Genomic DNA, 19,037 nt, shown 5'->3' with positions numbered 1-19,037 from the left:
CAGGCGCCCGCCACCACACCTAGCTATTTTTTTGTATTTTTAGTAGAGACGGGGTTTTGCCATGTTGGGCAGGCTGGTCTCAAACTCCTGACCTCAGGCATCCACCTGCGTTGGCTTCCCAAAGTGCTAGGATTACAGGCATTGAGCCACCACACCCGGCCAAGAATGTCAATATTTTATTTCTGTGTGAAGATTTATTAATTGGATACTTACAAATCTGTGGGTGATATACTTGGAGTATTTCTGAAAATTGTGAGAATTGCAATTTTATAGCTTACCACTACTGTTTTGGGAGAAGTGGGTACAGTCTTGTGGCATGATTTCCACTCTGTATAGTACAGACACCAGGGTTTTATTGTTGTTGTTTAACAGTGGGATTCTGTGAATACTATCCAATTTTCCCTAGCATTCTGTTCTAGGTGTCCACATAAATGTAGAGGAAAATAATTGAGGAATGAAAAACAAAGAAGAGGGAAAGAAATAGGGGGAAAAATGAATGCTGGAAAAACATAGCCTCATTGAAAGATTGTCATGGATAAAGACTTGCTTTTTATATTGCAGATATTGAAAATATATTTGAGATAAAAGATGTGTCCCTTTTCCCATCCCTATGCGATGCTTACTGTAGGAGACCACAAAAGTAGAGGACAAATTCTATTCGCCTTGGCAGTCTAAGCAACACTCCAAGTAGCAAAAGGAGAATCCTGTTTATTTCCAAAATCACACCTTTTAGGAAGCGATGATTTCTAACTTATAGTAGTATAAGTTCTTTTGGGTACCTTTTTACTTTTTATTGTGTTGCAGCCAAAGATAACTGATATTTATTTAGAGCAATAGGCCTATATTACAATCTATGTGCTCAATGCTTTTCTTTGCATTAATTTAATAGCTCCAATTCTGCATTATAAGATCAATGGTTTAAGTGAATATTTTGTTTTCTGCATTAGGGCCATTCATTGAATTTGAAGAGATAAACTTGACTGAGTTGTGGGGAGACATGGATAATCAGAAACACATTTATGAAGGTTTTGACAAAGTGCTCTTGGAGATGAATACATTACTTTCTGCAAAACATGCTAGCAAAACCCAAAGTAAATTATTAGAAAGTCCAGATCAACCTAAACTCAATGAACAGAGAACATCAACACCACCACCAAACCCGCCAGAACAGCAGAGAGGAGTAACTGCAGAACAAGGACCACAAAGAATTTCAACTGAAGAACAAGAACAAGGCAAAAAGCCAACTGCAGAACAAGAACTGTACATAGAATCAGTAATAGAACCAGGAACACACACAGAGTCAACTCTAGAACAAGGGTCAAGTAGAGGGTTACTAACAGGACAAGAAACACACAGAGAGTCAACTACTGAACAAGGACAGCACAAAGGGTCAATAGAAGGACAAGGACCACGTAGTGTGTCAGTTTCAGAACAAGGATTAAGCAGAGAGTCAGTTGCAGAACAAGGGTCACGCAGAGAGTCTATTGCAGAACAAGATCGATGCAAAGGGTCAGTAGCAGAACAAGGATCACGCAGAATGTCAGCTGCAGAACAGGGATCACTCAGAGAGTCAATAATAGAAGAACCATACCAAAAATCAGAACAAGGACCTTATGGAGAGATAATTTCAGAAGAGCAAGAAGACATAGGCTCAACTTCACAATCGAGAAAAGATAGTATCTTAAAAACTACAAAATATGGGGAATCTATACCCTCTGAGTACATTGAAGTCCCTCTACAGGAAAAGAGGTCTTGGGAACAAACATATGAAAAGGAAATATTCCTGAGTTCTGAACTGCAAGAGGAAGTTCCAACGTTAAGTAGAAAAGATCACTTTTCAGGTAGTAATGCAGTTCTTCTACAACATCAGCTCCCTGTTTCGTGGAATTGTTTTTAAAGTCTTTTCAGAAAATACTCATTTAAGTTAGAATTTTTTTTCTGGCATATCAGGTCATGCAAGCCTCAGGCATATTTTGCTGCTCCACGTGAGTCTAGACCTTGAACAATAATCAATTAAGTTAATTACGTTCACCAATGAAATGCAAACCAGAATGTTTGCATTGTCAATTAACATATAATTTCCATTGCACTAGATTATAGAAGTGTTTTAATTGGGTTTCTGAAAAGGAAGTAGAAGCCCTTTTGTTTTAAATGTAATGTCTGATATTAGAAACCACTTTAAAAATTTTCTTTTATTTCAACTGTAAATGGGTCTCGCTTTTTTCAGTTAAATATAAAATATATGTTCTAGAAGAGTTTCTGAAAGTCATATTCGAGACAGACTGCACCCTGCATTTCAAATATTTATGCTCATGTCTTTGGTTAGAATTTAGGCATACAGTAGTTCCCCCTTATCCATAGTTTTGCTTTCCACAGTTTCAGTTAACCACAATCAACCACAGTCAGAAAGTATTATATGGAAAATTCTAGAAATAAACAATTCATACATTTTTAATTGTGCACCATTCTGAGTAGTGTAATGAAATCTTGCACCTTTTGTTCAGTATGTCCACGTTGTCTATGTTACCTGCTCATTAGTCACTTAATAGCTGCTGGATTATCAGATTGTCATTATGTTGCTGTACTCTTGTTCAAGTAACCTTTATTTTACCTAATAATGGCTTCAGTCACAAGAGTAATGGTGCTGGCAATTTGGATATGCCAAAGAGAAGCCATAAAATGCTACCTTTGAAGTGAAAAGGTGAAAATTCCCAGCTGGGCATGGTGGCTCATGCCTGTAATCCCAGCACTTTGAGAGGCTGAGATGGGTGGATCGCTTGAACCCAGGAGTTCAAAACCAGCCTGAGGAACATGGCGAAACGCCATCTCAAAAAAAAAAATTAGCTGGACATGGTTGCATGCAACTGTAGTCTCGGCTACGCAGGAGGCTGAAGTGGGAGGATCACCTGAACCTCAGGAGGTTGAGCCTGCAATAAGCCATGATTGCACCACTGCACTCCATCTAGCCTAAGCAACAAAGTGAGACCCTATCAAGAAAGAAAGAAAGTAGAGAGAGAGAGAGAGGAAGGAAGGAAGGAAGGAAGGAAGGAAGGAAGGAAGGAAGGAAGGAGGAAGGAAGGAAGGAAGGAAGGAAGGAAGGAAGGAAGGAAGGAAGGAAGGGAAGGAAGGAAGGTAGGTTCGTTCTCAACTTAGTAAGGAAAGAAAGAAAATTGTATTCTGAGGTTGTTAAAATTTACAGTAAGAACAAATCTTTTACTTATTAAATTGTGAAGAAGGAAAAAGAAATTCATGCTACTTTTTCTGTCACACCTCAAACTGCAATAGTATATGTACTATCTGCAGTTTCAGGCATTCACTAGGGATCTTGGAACATATCCTCCCAAGGTTAAAAAGGGGGCTATTGTATAGTAACACCCAGCTGTGAGGGTGGCTGAGAAATGTAGCCCTCATTTTGCATGGCCAAATTGGATACAAAATAGCTTTTGCTATAGAGCTGCTTTCAAAACTTCAAGTTATTAAGTGACTTCACTGTGGTCGATTGCAACACTGCATATATGGGAAAGTACTTAGAGTTTTTGGTGTTCTATATGCAAGGCATTTCTATCACTTATTAACCTTAGAATAGCTAATGGAATATGTAATGTCTAATTCATAAGCATTTTCATTTGTACCTTTTAGAAACTACAAAAAAGGAAGTTCAGAAAGACAAGTCCTGTGAACCCAAGTCCCAAAAAATAGAAGGAAAGTCATGGTCAGGTAACTCCTCATTTAATCCTCCTTTCATTTGTATCCTAGAACAAAAATATTGTGAAAGCGAAGTTTGATTGGCTATGTTATGGAATATGTTTTTACAGGTGAATTTTTTACTTGTAACTGGAAAATGAAGTATGTCACATTTGAAGATGAGGAACAGGCAAACTTAATCTATGGTAACTCCAGGTTCACAGGTACATGTTAAAAATGAAAGTAGGAAGAATAGATGGCAGTCCAATAGATGGATGTAATTTACTGTGGTACTCGATGATAAAGACTGAATTTAGCTAAGGCAGAATGGGAAGGTGTTCCTTGCATTATTTTGTCCTTGAGCTGGTGAATCTAAATATGTACCAGATAGATATATTTAGTGGTGATGTACTATTGATGGCAGCATGTGCTATTGATGAATGCTCTTCTGCTTTAAAACTTATGGCATTAGTATCCATTTTTTAACCATGATATGGCCCTACCACTGCTTTAAAGCTATGATCTAAGCATACAGAGAAAATCAGACATTAGATACTAAAACTCAATAGAAATCATTTCAGCTATTCCTTTCCCTGGTAGGGCCACATCTAAACATATGAGACAAGTGAGAATCTATCTTGTTTTTGAAGACTTGCAAAGAAAGATCTACTCAACAGAGCAGAGTAGTTTCTGGCTTTCCGACAAAGCATGTCTTTAAAATGATTGTTCCAAAAGCACTCATATTTCACTAAAATGCTATTATATTGTTTTGCCTTTCACATCAACAAGTTGTAGAAGTAAATTAGATCAAGATTATCTTCTTCCTACCTGCCAATTTTTCTCTCATTTAAGCCTCAAATAACAAACTTTCTATCCTCAAATTTTCTGGTGAAAATGCATGGCATTGGTCAACCTCTTGCAGCCTGCTAGTTCATGTTCTTCTTCTTAGTCATCTTTATATCAATTTTGCTTTACCAATGTATGTAAAAATTGTGAGTAGTCTTTTTTTTGAGTCACATCAAATCTCATATAGAAGGTATAAGGGCATGAATGATTGAATCCATGAATAAATCAAACGGAAGTCACTTTGCTGACATTTTGTGAAATATACTTCATACTGTACTATTGAGCTAAAAGGTAAATATATTAGTCAAGACTCTTGAAGGAAGGAGTTGTGGTGGTGGTATTTAGTCATTTATTTAACTAGAAAGTTCAGAGTGCAGCTGTTTTCAGGCACAACTAGATTCAAAGGCTCAATGATAGCAGCAGGATACTGTCTGTCTTCCTCTGAGCCCTGTTTTTCTGTGTCACTTTCAATTGAGACAGTTTTCTCCATGTTGTGACAAAAATGGCCATGAAAGCATCTCTAAGCTTATATTCTACTAGTTCAGCAATCAGAGTACAAAAAGAATGATTCGTCCCTAATAGTTCTTCCAAAAGTTCTGAGGCTAACTCTCATAGGCCTATAGTAGGTTACATTGCTATCATATATGAATTGTTAGCCAGACATATATCACATGACCATCCATGGCACAAAAGTGGGAGGCACAGTATGACCTGACTCATCTGAACTGACAATGGAGAGATGTTTTTCCAAAGAAAAAAGGAGGATGCTGTCCTCATGAAGGGAGCATGGATTCCTGACAGGCAAAAATAGCAGGTATTCATTACAATAGGCACTCATTTATTTTCCCTAACTGAAAGAATTGTTCACTATACTGCTTGGTAATGTTTCCTGCTTGACAGATTTACACTCAATTATCAGAAATATTCAGTCTTGCAAGGAGGTAAAAGGCAGAACTGCCTTCAATGGAGTTTCATTCAATCTGCTCCAGTTTGTGCAACTCCTGGAGACATTTGTTGGTGAAGACGCTCCCTTGAGTGTCAGCGAGACTCTCACCTCCTTTTTTAAGGAGGGCTATGTTGAAACAGAACAAGAGAAAATGAATGCCTTAGAACAGGTAGGTAATATTATTTATTAATGAAACAAGTGAGGTCACTATTATAAATAAATCTCTCAACCTCAGTTGCTCCCGATGTGGCTCGTGTTAAAAAATGTACAACCAAACTGATCACTTTCTTTCAACAAGCATAGCCATTAAAGATTCTATTTTATCATCAAATATTCTAAGATCACACCCCAGAGAACTCATTCCCCTAATAATAACATGATTGCTCCTGGCAGAATATGGTTTATTGTACAGCTTTATTCTTTCTCTGAAGCTTTTTGAGAAGCAGTTATGGATATATGCAAAGATGTGTGTGTGCATTATTTGCCTGTGTGTGAGTGTCTTTATGAGTACACACACCTGGGGTATGATTATGGCCTGAGTATATATTTTTACTCATGAGCACCCAGGTAGTACATATTTCCTAAGAACTTACTACTTACTTGGGTGACAGGTAAGTGTGTACACACTAGCTTATATAAACAATTTATTCTCTCTTATATGAAATATGTAAATTACTTTCACTAAGCTTATTCAGTAATCATCAGCCTTATGAGTCTTTTCAACCTAATTCTAGACAATTCCCTTTACCTTCTCAATTCCAGTTCTTCCTACTAAATCAAAAGGTATATATTCATTTTATTTTTGCAATTAAATCTATCTAGATGTTAATTCAATTACTATCTCACTAATCTAATTAACCTAGTGAAAACTCTAAAAGATAAATAAAATTAATGTCAAATATAGCCAATCTTCAAAATAAAAAAAGAAGTTTTAAAACACAGCCATTTTTCGTTATTTAAACACTGCCATTCATTTCCCTTCACTCAAAACATATCCCTTAGGGCCAGGTGCAGTGGCTCATGCTTGTAATTCCAGTGCTTTGGGAGGCTGAGGAGGGAAAATCTCTTGGGCTCAGGAATTTGAAGTTACAGTGAACTGTAATTATGCCACTCTATTCCATCCTGGGTGACATAGCAAGACTCTGTCTCTAAATAAAAATAATAATAATTTTAAAATACACTCTGTGTATTTATCACATTCCTGAACAACTAGAGAAGGAGTGGAAAAGAATGGTCAAAGATTCTTAAGGTTTGTAGAAGAAATTTGCAAAAAAAAAAAAAAAAAAGATTCTTAAGGAATACTAATGCAGAGAATGCCTGTTATTGTTTTTTTCCTTCAAAGCCAGTCAAGTTTAGCAGTGGGAGGTTGTATACCAACTTTAGTGACACTAATGTTAATAAGTTCTGATAACCCCCTACCATGGGACCAAACACGAATGTCTGTTTTGTTTTGTTTTTGTTCTGGCCTAGAGGTAAAACAGAGAAATGGTATTTAAGGGATTAAAATTAATCACTGCATTTTCTTTTCTAAAAAATAAAAAAAAAAATTTTTTTTAAGACTGAGGTCTCACTGTGTTGCTCAGGCTGGTCTCCAACTCCCGGCCTCAAGCGATACTCCTGCCTCAGCCTCTTGAGTGGCTGGCTTTACAGGGATGCGCCACTGCTGAATCACTGCATTTTCCATTAATATCACGCTTAGCCCCAAAGTAAATCTGTTTTAATAAAAGATGCTGGACTTTTTTGGAAATAAACACAGAATGCTAGCTAGCACAATGAACATGTATCTTCCGTGCTTTATTATCCTGTTTGTATCCTAGTTTAGCCAAAATGCTTTCCAAGTCCGACAGAGGCTTCTCCTAGAAGCCATCTTTCAGAAGTGGGACAGTGATGGCTCAGGCTTCCTGGATCTGAAGGAAGTTGATGAACTCTTGTACACATACAAGGAGGGAATGGAAAAAGAATCTATGAAGAAAGGTAAAATATAAGAATGTTCTTATTTAAATTGTGGTAATTAACTTGGCTTCAAGTTTCCCAGTACACATATACAGTTAAAATACTAGTTATGCGAAAACCACAAGATAACCCTTCATGTCTACTAGTATAGCTATACATTTATCTTATTTATTTTTAATTTCTAAAAATAGAGATGGGAGTCTCACTGTGCTGCCCAGGCTGGGCTCTAATTCCTGGGATCCAGTGATCCTCCCACCTCAGCCTCCTGAGCAGCTGTGACTACAGGTACCTGCCACCGTGCCCAACTCTGGCTATAATCTTTTAAGTGGAAAATAACAAGTGTTGGCAAGGATGTGAAAATATTAGAAGCCTTGTGCATTTGTCAACACAGTCAGAAGTGGAATATGTTGCAGAATGCTTTGTCCAAAATCTTAAATCTATATCGTTAGATTCCTTCTGTATACCTGGCTACTCTCACTTTTAAGGTTAAAAGAATTCAAGCCATTCCACAGTTCTGCTTGTTGTCTCTTCTTGTTTTATCTCTTTGTCTTCACTGGCTTGCAAATTTCTTCTTCAATTTACAAACTTCTTATTCTCCTTAGTGACTTTTTATGTATTATATTTTTCTCTTATGATCAATATTTACTAGTCAAAAGCCACTAAAATTCTCATTCCAGTATGATAAATTCCTTTCTTCATTTTATTAGATCTTAGTTTAAATTATTTTTCTCTTCACTGGGTTTAAAGATTTATCTGGTTAACTTTGGTGTACCAGATTTTCAGTTTTTAAAGTATATAGTGTACAAGGGAAAGAATTGTCAAGATTAGTTAAGTTCTTCAGCCCTTTCAAAAATCATTGTATTGGTTGAGCTTCAAATGTTCCTAAATTTATTGATTGTCATGTTCTCTTCAGTAACTATGTCTTCTACAAAGTTTACATTATACTACCTGGCTTGTCTTAGGATACATCCAAAAAGCATTTACTTAATGAAATTCCAAAAGGCATAATGATGTGATTTTCACTTAAAAAATAGGCAAATTTTGTAATACCAAACCACATCCTACAGAGAACACTAGACAGTAGTTATAGCATCTGGGTTCCAATACTGGATCTTCACTAAATGATCCTGTGATCTTTGGCAAGTTCCTTAACTTCCATAGACCCAGGTCTCCTTGTTTTTAAAATGAAGGCTTTAGATATGAAGAATCCTAGAATTCAAGGAACCTAAGGGTAATGTTATAAGGAAGTCCCATATATTAGATGATATGGAATCCAATTATGTGGAATTATATGGGATCATATATATGAGTAAGGTATAGCAATAGGGACAGATAGATAGCATAAAATGTGAAGGATTCAGCCCAGCAAATGAGAACAAGGACAGCAATGAGGAGGCAGAATCTGCTGCCAGATAAAAATGTCTGCAAACAAGAACAATTATTCTCTCCAAGGGCAGGCTTATACAAAATGACTCTCAATAAACACATATTGGTAGCCATTTGGTCTGAGGAGATGATTGCTGAGCTGATGGCCGTATGGAAGAAGAAAAGCAGATTTATCCTCTTTAAAAAGGAAGAAGATTCTAAATTTCAAACATTGCTAATAACTGACTGGCAAATCTTCAAACAGCTCTTTTGTTTGTTTGCTTGTTTTGGTCTACTCTTATTGCTTCTTTGTCCAAGATTTAAAATTGGGATTTAAATAGCATAAAATCATAGGATTAGAAGTTTTTAGAAAGGTTTCTGCTGGTGTCCTCAAAATGGAAGATTTCTATATGGAAGAGGAAACTTGAAACTTTTAGTCTGTTATCCCCCTCCCCACCATTTTTTTAGAGACAAGGTCTCACTCTGTTGCCAAGGCTGGAGTGCAGTGGCATAATCATGGCTCACTCCAGCCTCTGTCTCCCAGGCTCAAATGATCCTCCCATCTCAGCCTCCTGAGTAGCTAAGACTATATAGGCTGTGCCACCATGCCTGGCTAATTTTTTTTAAGACAGGGTCTCACTATGTTGCCCGGGCTAGTCTTGAACTCCTGGGCTCAAGAGATCCTCCTGCCTCAGTCTCCCAAAGTTCTGGGATTACAGGTGTGAGCCACTGCACCCAGCCTCATTTCCGCTTTTATTCTTGTCTAATACAGCCTAATCTTTTGGGCAGAAACATCACAAATAAAAAGCTATAGAACATGTGACCTGTCTGCATTGTTGAATTTAATGGAATAAGTCATTTTTTCCCCATTACTTTTCATAGGATAGCTATTAACATTATTGGCTATGCCTTTTTTCTATTTAAATGACTAAATTTGCTTTAATATGTTCATTTCTATTCCAGTAGGACATTTAACTCTTTTATAATTAAAACATTTTGGAAACATTTATTTTGGTGACATCAGCGAGATGGCCAACTAGAAGCTCTTAGGGCCTGTTTCCCTCACAAAGACAAGCCAGAACAACAAATAAACAATTACATTAAGAAAAATAACTGAGGGAGAGTGCCATCTTGCATCAGAGGAGTAGCAGAAATCCTGGTCAGCACAGAAACTCAAGATGGCCACATAGAGAATAGAAGGCGTTGCCAGGTCTGCACTACCCCATCCCCCAACCAGGATCAGGTGGGAACTGGGAAGAACTTCTGCCTATGAAGTGGAAGTAAGCAAGAGGATCCCAGCAACCCCCATCGACACCTTGGACACCTACACAGCTCACTACTGGGGTCCCCTGCAGTCCTCACAGGCATTAAGCCTAGCTGAGGGAGCTGCCTCTAGACCACATACCTGTGCTCTCCCCAGAGAAGAAGCTGACATAGTGCCCTGACCCTTGTGGCCCGCGTGGCTACTGCACTACACCAGCTTGGGACTGGAACTATGGCTGGAGTGTGTCTTGCTCGGGGTGAGTAGTCACGACACCCCTTCATCCCTGGGGCTAAGCCACCACCAAATCACCTCAGGCCAGTGGCCCAGCATCCTCAAGTGGAGCTGCAAGCACTCTTCCACATGAGGCCAAGTGGAGGTGGAGTCACTCCATCTACCTCTCCCCTCATTCCCTTGGGCCAAAGCTGAGGCAGTACTCTGCCTCCTAGAAAAACAATTCCTTGACCACTCAAAGTAGTCACTCCTCCACAGTGCCTCAGTTGAAGAAACTCCCTGCATCCCAAGAAATGGTGCCTTGGCCACTCAGAACAGTCACACCCCCAGCCCTGAGCTGAAGCAGCACATTGCCCTCTGGGAATTGGTACCCTGGCCAAACTGAGCTGCTACACATCCCAGTGCTGAGTTGATGTAGCAACCTGTGTCCCAAGGAAACAGAGCATTGGCTGAGCTAAGGAACTCTGCCCTACAGTCCAAACAACTCTAGTACCTGGCTTCTCTGGAGCTGTACTAGACCCTTAGAGTCTGAGTGGCTGAAATACCCCTCTCCCTGGGAAGTGGAGTCACTGCTATTCTTTTCCTTATACTCCCTAAGGCCCAAACAACAGCTGTGCTCTGCCTTTCTGGGTTACTTGCTGCCACCGTACCTGGTCTTACAGTGTCTTGGATAATGCTGAGCCCCACCATTCCATGGTCTTGTGTCACTACTACACAGTGCCTCATGCCCTGAGACCTGAGTTGCCTTTGAGTTTTATTTGCTTAGGTTCCCATATTGCAACCATATCCTCCTGCTGGGCCCAAACCTCCAGAGCAAGCCTTCTCTCTGGAGTCAGGCCAGTGCTGTGCCCTGCCCCCCAGGGGTAGAATCACAGCTACAGCCCAGCCTCCTGGGCTCAAGCTGCTAGGGAGTGCCTCAGAGTCACAGATCCTGTGTCTGTGGGAAACCTACACCCAACCCTGCCACAGAAAGCAAACCTGCACCCCAAGACTCAGGAGCCACAATGAGTTTGGGAGATCCTGTGCTTAGGACCCTAACCCCACACCTGCTCTGAGCACCTGCACCTGGAACCCAGTGCCACTGCAGCTGCTTATAGGCCACGTCAGATCTGACACCAAGAGGGATCCCCCTCAGCTAAGTTTCCCCATTGTGGGGAAAACAAGAGTAACAGGACTCCAAAAGCCCTCAACATCAAGGACATTAATAACATATGCTGCTGCATCTATTGAGATGGTCATGTAATTTTTTGTCTATTCTGTTGATGGGATGTATCATGGTTATTGTATGTTAAATCATCTTTGCATTATTGGGATAAATCTCAGTTGATCAGGGTGAATGATCTTTTATTTCCTTATTATTATTATTTTTTTTAAATAGAGACAGGGTCTCGTTATGTTGCCCAGACTAGTCTCAAACTATTGCGCTCAAGTGATCCTCCTGCCCTGGCCCCGCAAAGTGCTGGGATTAGAGGTAAAGGCCACCACACCCAGCCTTTCTTTTATTCTCTGTGTGAATGATCTTTTTAATGTGTTGCTGCATTCAGTTTGCTAGCATTTTGTTGAGAATTCTTACCTTTATGTTCATTAGGGATACCGGCTTACAATTTCTGTTTCTGTTGTTGTTGTGTTCTTGTCTGGTGTTAGTGTTAGTGTAATGCTGGCCTCATAGAATGAGTTTGGAAGAATTCCCTCCCCTTCAATTTTCTAAAACAGTTTGAGAAGAACTGATGTTAGATATTCTTTAAACATTTGGTAGAATTCCGCAGTGGAGCCATCAGATCCTGGGCTTTTCTTTGATGAGAGACATTTTATTACAGATTAAATCTTGTTAGTTATGATTGGTCTGTTCAGGTTTTCTATTTCTTTTTGCTTCAATCTTGGTAGGTTGTATGTATCCAGGAATTTTCCATTTCTGCTAGGTTTTCTATTATGTTGGCATATGGTTTGTAATAGTCACTAATGATTCTTTGTATTGCTGTGGTATCAGTTGTAATGTCTCCTTTTTCATTTCTGATTTTATTCATTTGGGTCTTTTTTTTCTTGGTTAGTCTAGCTAATGGTTTGGCAATATGGTTTATCTTTTACAAAACCAACTTTTTGTTTGGTTGATTTTTTGGTATTTTTTTGTCTCAATTGTATTTATTTCTGCTTTGATCTTTATTATTTCTTTTTTTCTACCAGTTTTGGGTCTGGTTTATTCTTGATTTCCAAATTCCTTGAGATGCATTGTTAGATTGTTTATTTGAAAGCTTTCTACAATTTTGATGTGAGCATTTATTTCTATAAACTTCTATTTCAATACTGCTTTTTCTGTATTCCATAGGTTTTAGTATGTTGTGTTTCTATTTTCATTTGTTCCAAGAAATTTTATGATGGCATAGGACCTCAGTAGAAGAAAATTTAAAAAATAAATTAAAAAGCAAAAAGCAAAAATTCAAAAAAAATTTAAATTCCCTTCTTCATTTCTTCATTGACCCACTGCTCATTCAGGAGCATGTTGTTTAACTTCTAAAGTTCCTCCTGTTATTGATTTATATTTTTATTTCATTGAGGTCAGAAAAGATATTTGATATGATTTCAATTCCTTTAAATTTGATAAGATTTGTTTTGTGACTTAGCATGTGGTCTATCCTGGAGAATGTTCCATGGGCTGAAAAAAAGAGGTGTATTCTGCAGCTAGCTGTTGGATAAAATGTTCTATAAATACCTGTTAGGTCCATTTGGTCTAATGTTTAGTTTAAATCCAACGTGAAAATGACCATACTACCGCTGTCGCCAGCTGCTGACATGGGTAGATCCCTTGTGGGGCTGCCGGTGTGGGTCGCTAGGGCGGTGGACATCACGCTGCTATTCCGGGCCAGCGTCAAGACCGTGAAGATGCAGAACAAGGCGCTGGGAGTGGCAGTGGGTGGCGGAGTCGATGGCAGCTGGGATGAGCTGTTCCACCGGAGTCCCTGGCCCAAGGGCAACTTCTCCAGCCGGGCCCGCGAAGTGATTTCTCACATTGGCAAACTGAGAGATTTTCTTCTGGAACACAGGAAAGATTATATTAGTGCTTATAGCCATACCATGTCTGAATATGGGAGGATGACAGACACAGAACGAGACCAGATAGACCAGGATGTCCAGATATTCATGAGGACCTGTTTAGAAGCAATTCAACAACTACGAATGGAAGCTCACAAGGAGATACATTCCCGGCAAGTAAAGGAGCACAGGACTGCTGTTTTGGATTTCATTGAAGATTACTTAAAAAAAGAGTGTGTTAACTTTACTCAGAACAAAGAGCCATCCAAGTTAAAAGAGTGGTGGATAAGAAAAGATTATCTAAGCTAGAACCAGAACCAAATACAAAGACAAGAGAATCCACATCTTCTGAGAAAGTTTCACAGTGTCCTTCAAAAGACTGAAGAAAACCCTGCCACTGAAGAACATCCAGAAAAGATTTTGACTGAAACCCAACCTGAATTGGGAATCTGGGGAGACGGCAAAGGTGAAGATGAGTTATCCCCAGAAGAAATACAAATGTTTGAACAGGAAAATCAGCGACTAATTGGGGAAATGAACAGCTTGTTTGATGAAGTGAGGCAGATCGAAGGGAGAGTGGTTGAGATTTCCAGACTTCAAGAGATATTCACGGAAAAGGTTTTGCAACAGGAAGCTGAGATTGATAGCCTTCACCAGTTTGTTGTGGGGGGCAACTGAAAATATCAAGGAAGGCAACGAAGACATAAGAGAGGCTATTAAAAACAACGCTGGCTTCCGCGTGTGGATCCTCTTCTTCCTCGTGATGTGCTCCTTCTCCCTGCTCTTCCTCGACTGGTACCACAGCTAGCCTGGGCCGCGGGGGCCCAGCACGAGAGTCTGATGGGCGCTCACAGACTGCGTACTCTCATGTACCCCCGGTGCTGGAGCATGGTATGACCACATTTTATCACAGAGCCATTTTAAGAGAAAGGGGTTCAGACAGACAGACATATTCCCCAAAAAGGGATACCCAGGCCGATGGTGTTCAGCCTATTTTGCAGCCGAAAAAGAAAACAGTGCACACCAATGGGAAGTGGCCTATGTAGCCATCACAAGGCTAAACAAACTGAATGCTGGAGCCGGTGATTAGCTGCTCCTGAACTTGAGGCTGCCTTGGCAGGGGGTGCTGCTTCAGTAGCAGGGGCACAGCAGGCCTCCAGAGCCCCCAGTTGTCTCAGGGTTCAAAGGAAGTCACTGACCTTTCCCATCCCAGTAGCTTCAGGGAAGAACGTAGTTAATAACGTCTCTCAACAAATGATTACTTCTTTGTTTCCTTGTGGCTTCTTGTCTGTCTGAGTCAACCAATACACAGACTCACTGGATTATAGAAAAGAAAATTCACATTTGCCTTGTTAATCTAATAAATACAATTACAGCCCCTTAAAAAAAAAGAAGAAAAAGAAAATGAAAATGACCATACTATCAAAAGCAATCTACAGATTCAATACAATCCTGATGAAATACCAATAGCATTTTTCATAGAAATAAAAAAAATTCTAAAATTCATATGGTATCACAAAACGCCATGGATGGCCAAAACAATCCTGAACAAAAAGAACAAAGAGGGATCACATTATCAGACTTTAAAATATACTACAAAGCTCTAGTAACCAAAACAGCATGGTACTGGCATAAAAACACATAGACCAATGGAACAGAATAGAGAACCAGAAAGAAATCCATATATTTACAGCCAACTGATTTTCAACAAAGGTACCAAGAACATTCACTGGGGAAGGGAGAGTTACTTCAACAAATAATGCTAGGGAAATTGGATGTTCATATGAAGGAAAATAAAACTAGACCCCTATCTCTCGGGCCAGGCACTGTGGCTTACACCTGTAATCCCAGCACTTTGGGAAGCCAAGGCAGGTAGATCACCTGAGATCAGGAGTTCCAGACCAGCCTGGCCAACATGGCAATACCCTGTCTCTACTAAAAATACAAAAATTAGCCAGGCATGGTGGCACGCACCTGTAGTCCCAGCTACTCGGGAGGTTGAGGCAGGAAAATTGCTTAAACCCAGGAGGAAGAGGTTGCAGTGAGCCGAGATGGCGCCACTGCACTCCAGCCTGTGTGACAGAGCGAGATTCTGTCTCAAAAAAAAAAAAAAAAAAAAAAAACAACTTAAAATGGATCAAAGGCTTAAATGTAAGACCCCCAGACTATGAAACTACTGAAGAAAACATAAGGGAAACACTTCAGTACATTCGTTTAGGAAAATATTTTATGGGGAAGACCTCAAAAGCACAGGCAACAAAAGCAAAATTAGACAAGCGGGATTATATCAAACTAAAAAGCTTCTGCACTGCAAAGGAAACAATCAATGGAGTGAAGGGACAACCTGCAGAAGGGAAGAAAACATTTTCAAACTATTCATCTGACAAGGGATTAATATTCAAAATGTAAAAGGAACTCAAAGCAATAGCCAAAAAAAGAAAAAGGAAAATCAAATAATTCAAATTTAAGGTGGGTAAATGAGCTGAATAGACATCTCTCAAAAGAAAATAAAAATGGCCAACAGGTATTTGAAAAAATGCTTAACATTACTAATCAGGGAAATACAAATCAAAACCGCAATGAGGTATTATCTCAGCCTGGCTAGAATGGCTATTACTAAAAAGACAAAAAATAACAAATGCTGGTGAGGATGCAAAGGGAAACTCTTATACATTGTTGGTGGGATGTAAATTAGTACAGCCACTATTGAAAACAGTATGGAGGTCCCTCAAAACACTAAAAACAGAGCTACCATATGATCTAGTAATCTCACTCAAAGTATATATCCAAAAGAAAGGAAATAAGTATGTTAAAGAGATTTCTACATTCCCATGTTTATTGCTGCATTACTCACAATAGCTGAGATATGAGATCAGCCTAAGTGTCTATCAACAGATGAATGGATAAAGAAAATTTGGTCTATATACACAACGGAGTAGTATTTAGCCACCAAAAGGAAAAAAATCTGTCATTTGACGCAACATAGATGAGCTTGGAGGGCATTATGTTAAATGAAATAAGCCAGGCACAAAAAGATAAATATTACATGTTCTTAGCCGGGCGCGGTGGCTCACGCAGTCGGTGAGCCGGAGGCGGAGAGTTGCAGTGGGCCGAGATCGGCCATGACCCGCCTGGCGGACAGCAAGATCCGTCTCAAAAAAAAATTACATGTTCTTACTCATATGTTGAAGCTAAAAAAGTTGAGCTTATTTAAGGAGAAAGTAGAATAGTGATTACTAGAGACAGGGAAGGTTAAGCGTAGAGGGAATATCCAAAGGTTGGTTAATGGATACAAAAGTACAGCTAGATATGAGGCGCAAGTTATAGTGTTCTATAGCACTGCAGAGTGACTACAATTAACAGCAATTGGTTGTGTATTTTCAAATAGCTAGAAGAGCAGATTTTGAATGTTCCCAACACAAAGAAGTGACAAATATTTGAGGTGACGAATATGCTCATTATGCTGATTTGAGTATTATATATTGTGTACATGTATTGAAATAACACTCTGTACCCCATAAATATGGACAATTATGCATCAATTAAAAATAATAAAGGCAAAAAATACAGTTGGAAGTAATAAAACATTTATTTTAAAACAAAACAACAACAACAAAAAACACTTTGGTGATACTTTTTGTCACAAAGTTACAGAAACCATGAAAATTAAGAACCATAGTTATTTAAAAGTCTCATTGAAAAGCACACAAGAGTTTTTTAAAGAAACTGAAAACTGGATAAGTAGCTAGCATAAAACTCCTGACGCTATTCGTTTGCTCTGGAACTCTGGAATAAAGAATCTCTAAGAAACTCTTCCATCTTTCTTTGATTTCCATAACCTTGACACTTTTGAAGATTATAAGTTGGTTGCAGTATGTCCTTCATTTAGATTTATCTACTGTTTCCCCATGATTAAATTCAGGTTATTCATCTTTGTCAGAAATATATCACAGAAGCAGTGCTGTGTTCTTTTTATTGTATAGTAATAACGTTGACCAATTGATTAAGATTATATCTGTCAGGCCCCTCCACTTTAAAGCTACTTTTTTCCCGTTTGTGATTAATAAGTATTTAATGGGTGTCCATTGAAACCATATAAACCATTCTTCCTTTTTGTCAACTTTTCATTTATTCATTTATAGCAGTATGTATTCATGATTTCCTTTTATATTCAATGGGTTATATTCCAATATTATCCCTATTTGTTTTGATACTCATATTGTCCCAGTTTTAGCAATGGGAGTTCTTTCACTCTGCACTCTGGCTCCTGTGTCCTCCCCTCCCCACGCCCAACCTTTTTTCTTTTTGAGACCAAGTCTCATTCTGTCGCTCAGGCTGGAGTGCAGTGGTGCAACTGTGGCTCACTGCAGCCTCCAACTCCTGGACTCAAGCGATCATCCCATCACAGACTCCAGAGCAACTGGGACTACAGGTATGCATCATCATGCCTGGCTAATTTTTCTAATTTTTGGTATGGATGGGGTCTCTCTGTGTTGCCCATGCTGGTCACAAACTCCTGGCCTTAAGCAATCCTCTCACCTCAGTCTCCCGAAGTGCTGGGATTACAGGCATGAGCCACCATGCCCGACCTCAGCATTTCATTAGGAAAACTGTCAAACATGGCAAAGCTGAAAGAATTTTACAGACAGTACCTATATACCCACCACATAAATTCTATCATTAATATTTTACCTCACTTTTTAATCTGTCTGTTCATCTCTCTATCCCTCTATCCTTCCATCTCTCTTATTTTTGATGCATGTGGTCCATTTTAAGTAAATTATAGAAATCAATACATTTCTCCCTAAATACCTCAGCATGCATATCATTCATTAGAGTTCGATATTTGTTAACAGCTTTTTTCTTTCTTTTTGCACATAGGGAAAGAAGGAATTTTTTTCCTCTTGAGACCAAATTTCCATAAAATGAGATGCAAAAATTTTAAGTGTATATTTGCTGAGTTTTGACAAATACACGCCCTGTGCACCCCATAATCCTATCAAGATACAGAACAAAGAGCACAGTGACACTCACCTGTAATCCCAGCTAATCGAGAGGCAGAGGCAGGAAGATCACTTGAGCCCAGGAGTTCAAGTTCAGCCTGGGTAACATTGCAAAAACCATCTCTTAAAAAATAAATAAATAAAAGGTATAGAACAAAAAAAGTCGTCACGCCTCTTTCCCATTCAGTCGTCCACCTTCCAATCCCCAAAGCAACCACTTTTCTATTTTCTACCATAAATTAGTTTTATCTCTTCTGGAATTTCATAAAAATGAAATTATACAGTATGCACCTTTTTTACAGAGTTTAAACTCTATGTACTCTTTTGTGTAAGCCTTCTTTCACTCAGCATAATTTTTACTTTTTTTTTTTAACTTTTTGGGGGAGACAGAGTCTCACTCTGTTGCCCAAGCTGGAGAGTAGTGGCATGTGATCATAACTCACTGCAGCCTTGAACTCCTGGGCTCAAGCAATCCTCCCGCCTCAGCATCCCGAGTAGCTGGGAGACTACAGGTGCACACCACCATGCCTGGCTAGTTTATAAACCTTTTGTAGAGACAAGGTCTCACCATGTTGCCCAGGCTGGCCACTAACTCCTGGCCTTGAGTGATCCTCCCTCCTCAGCCTCCCAAAGCTCTGGATTACATTCATAAGCCACTGGGCCTGGTCGACTCAGCATAATTTTTCTTGAGAGTCTTAATATGTTGCTACATGTATCA

The 19,037-nt window shown here is 39.2% G+C and overlaps 1 protein-coding gene and 1 pseudogene across 12 annotated transcripts in view; both read left to right on the top strand.

The window, feature by feature from the left end:
- The window catches only part of EFCAB5 (EF-hand calcium binding domain 5), a 153,332-nt gene that overhangs the window by 100,957 nt on the left and 33,338 nt on the right, over window positions 1-19,037 (top strand). For 10 of the 12 annotated variants that reach the window (XM_058444970.1, XM_058444962.1, XM_058444959.1 and 7 more), the window contains 5 exons: window positions 948-1,841; window positions 3,640-3,717; window positions 3,816-3,908; window positions 5,431-5,645; window positions 7,294-7,450. In XM_058444970.1, the coding sequence (XP_058300953.1) occupies window positions 948-1,841; window positions 3,640-3,717; window positions 3,816-3,908; window positions 5,431-5,645; window positions 7,294-7,450 (1,437 nt within the window). The remainder of the gene's footprint in view (window positions 1-947; window positions 1,842-3,639; window positions 3,718-3,815; window positions 3,909-5,430; window positions 5,646-7,293; window positions 7,451-19,037) is intronic. The other 2 variants (XM_058444964.1, XM_058444965.1) reach the window with 2 other exon arrangements.
- LOC116474233 (syntaxin-18-like) lies at window positions 13,044-14,134 on the top strand (annotated as a pseudogene).

Source organism: Hylobates moloch, unplaced genomic scaffold (genome assembly GCF_009828535.3).
Source record: "Hylobates moloch isolate HMO894 unplaced genomic scaffold, HMol_V3 SCAFFOLD_10, whole genome shotgun sequence".
NCBI lineage: Eukaryota > Metazoa > Chordata > Mammalia > Primates > Hylobatidae > Hylobates > Hylobates moloch.
Note: the sequence above shows the minus strand (reverse complement) of the source record. Positions and strands in the feature narration are given on the sequence as shown.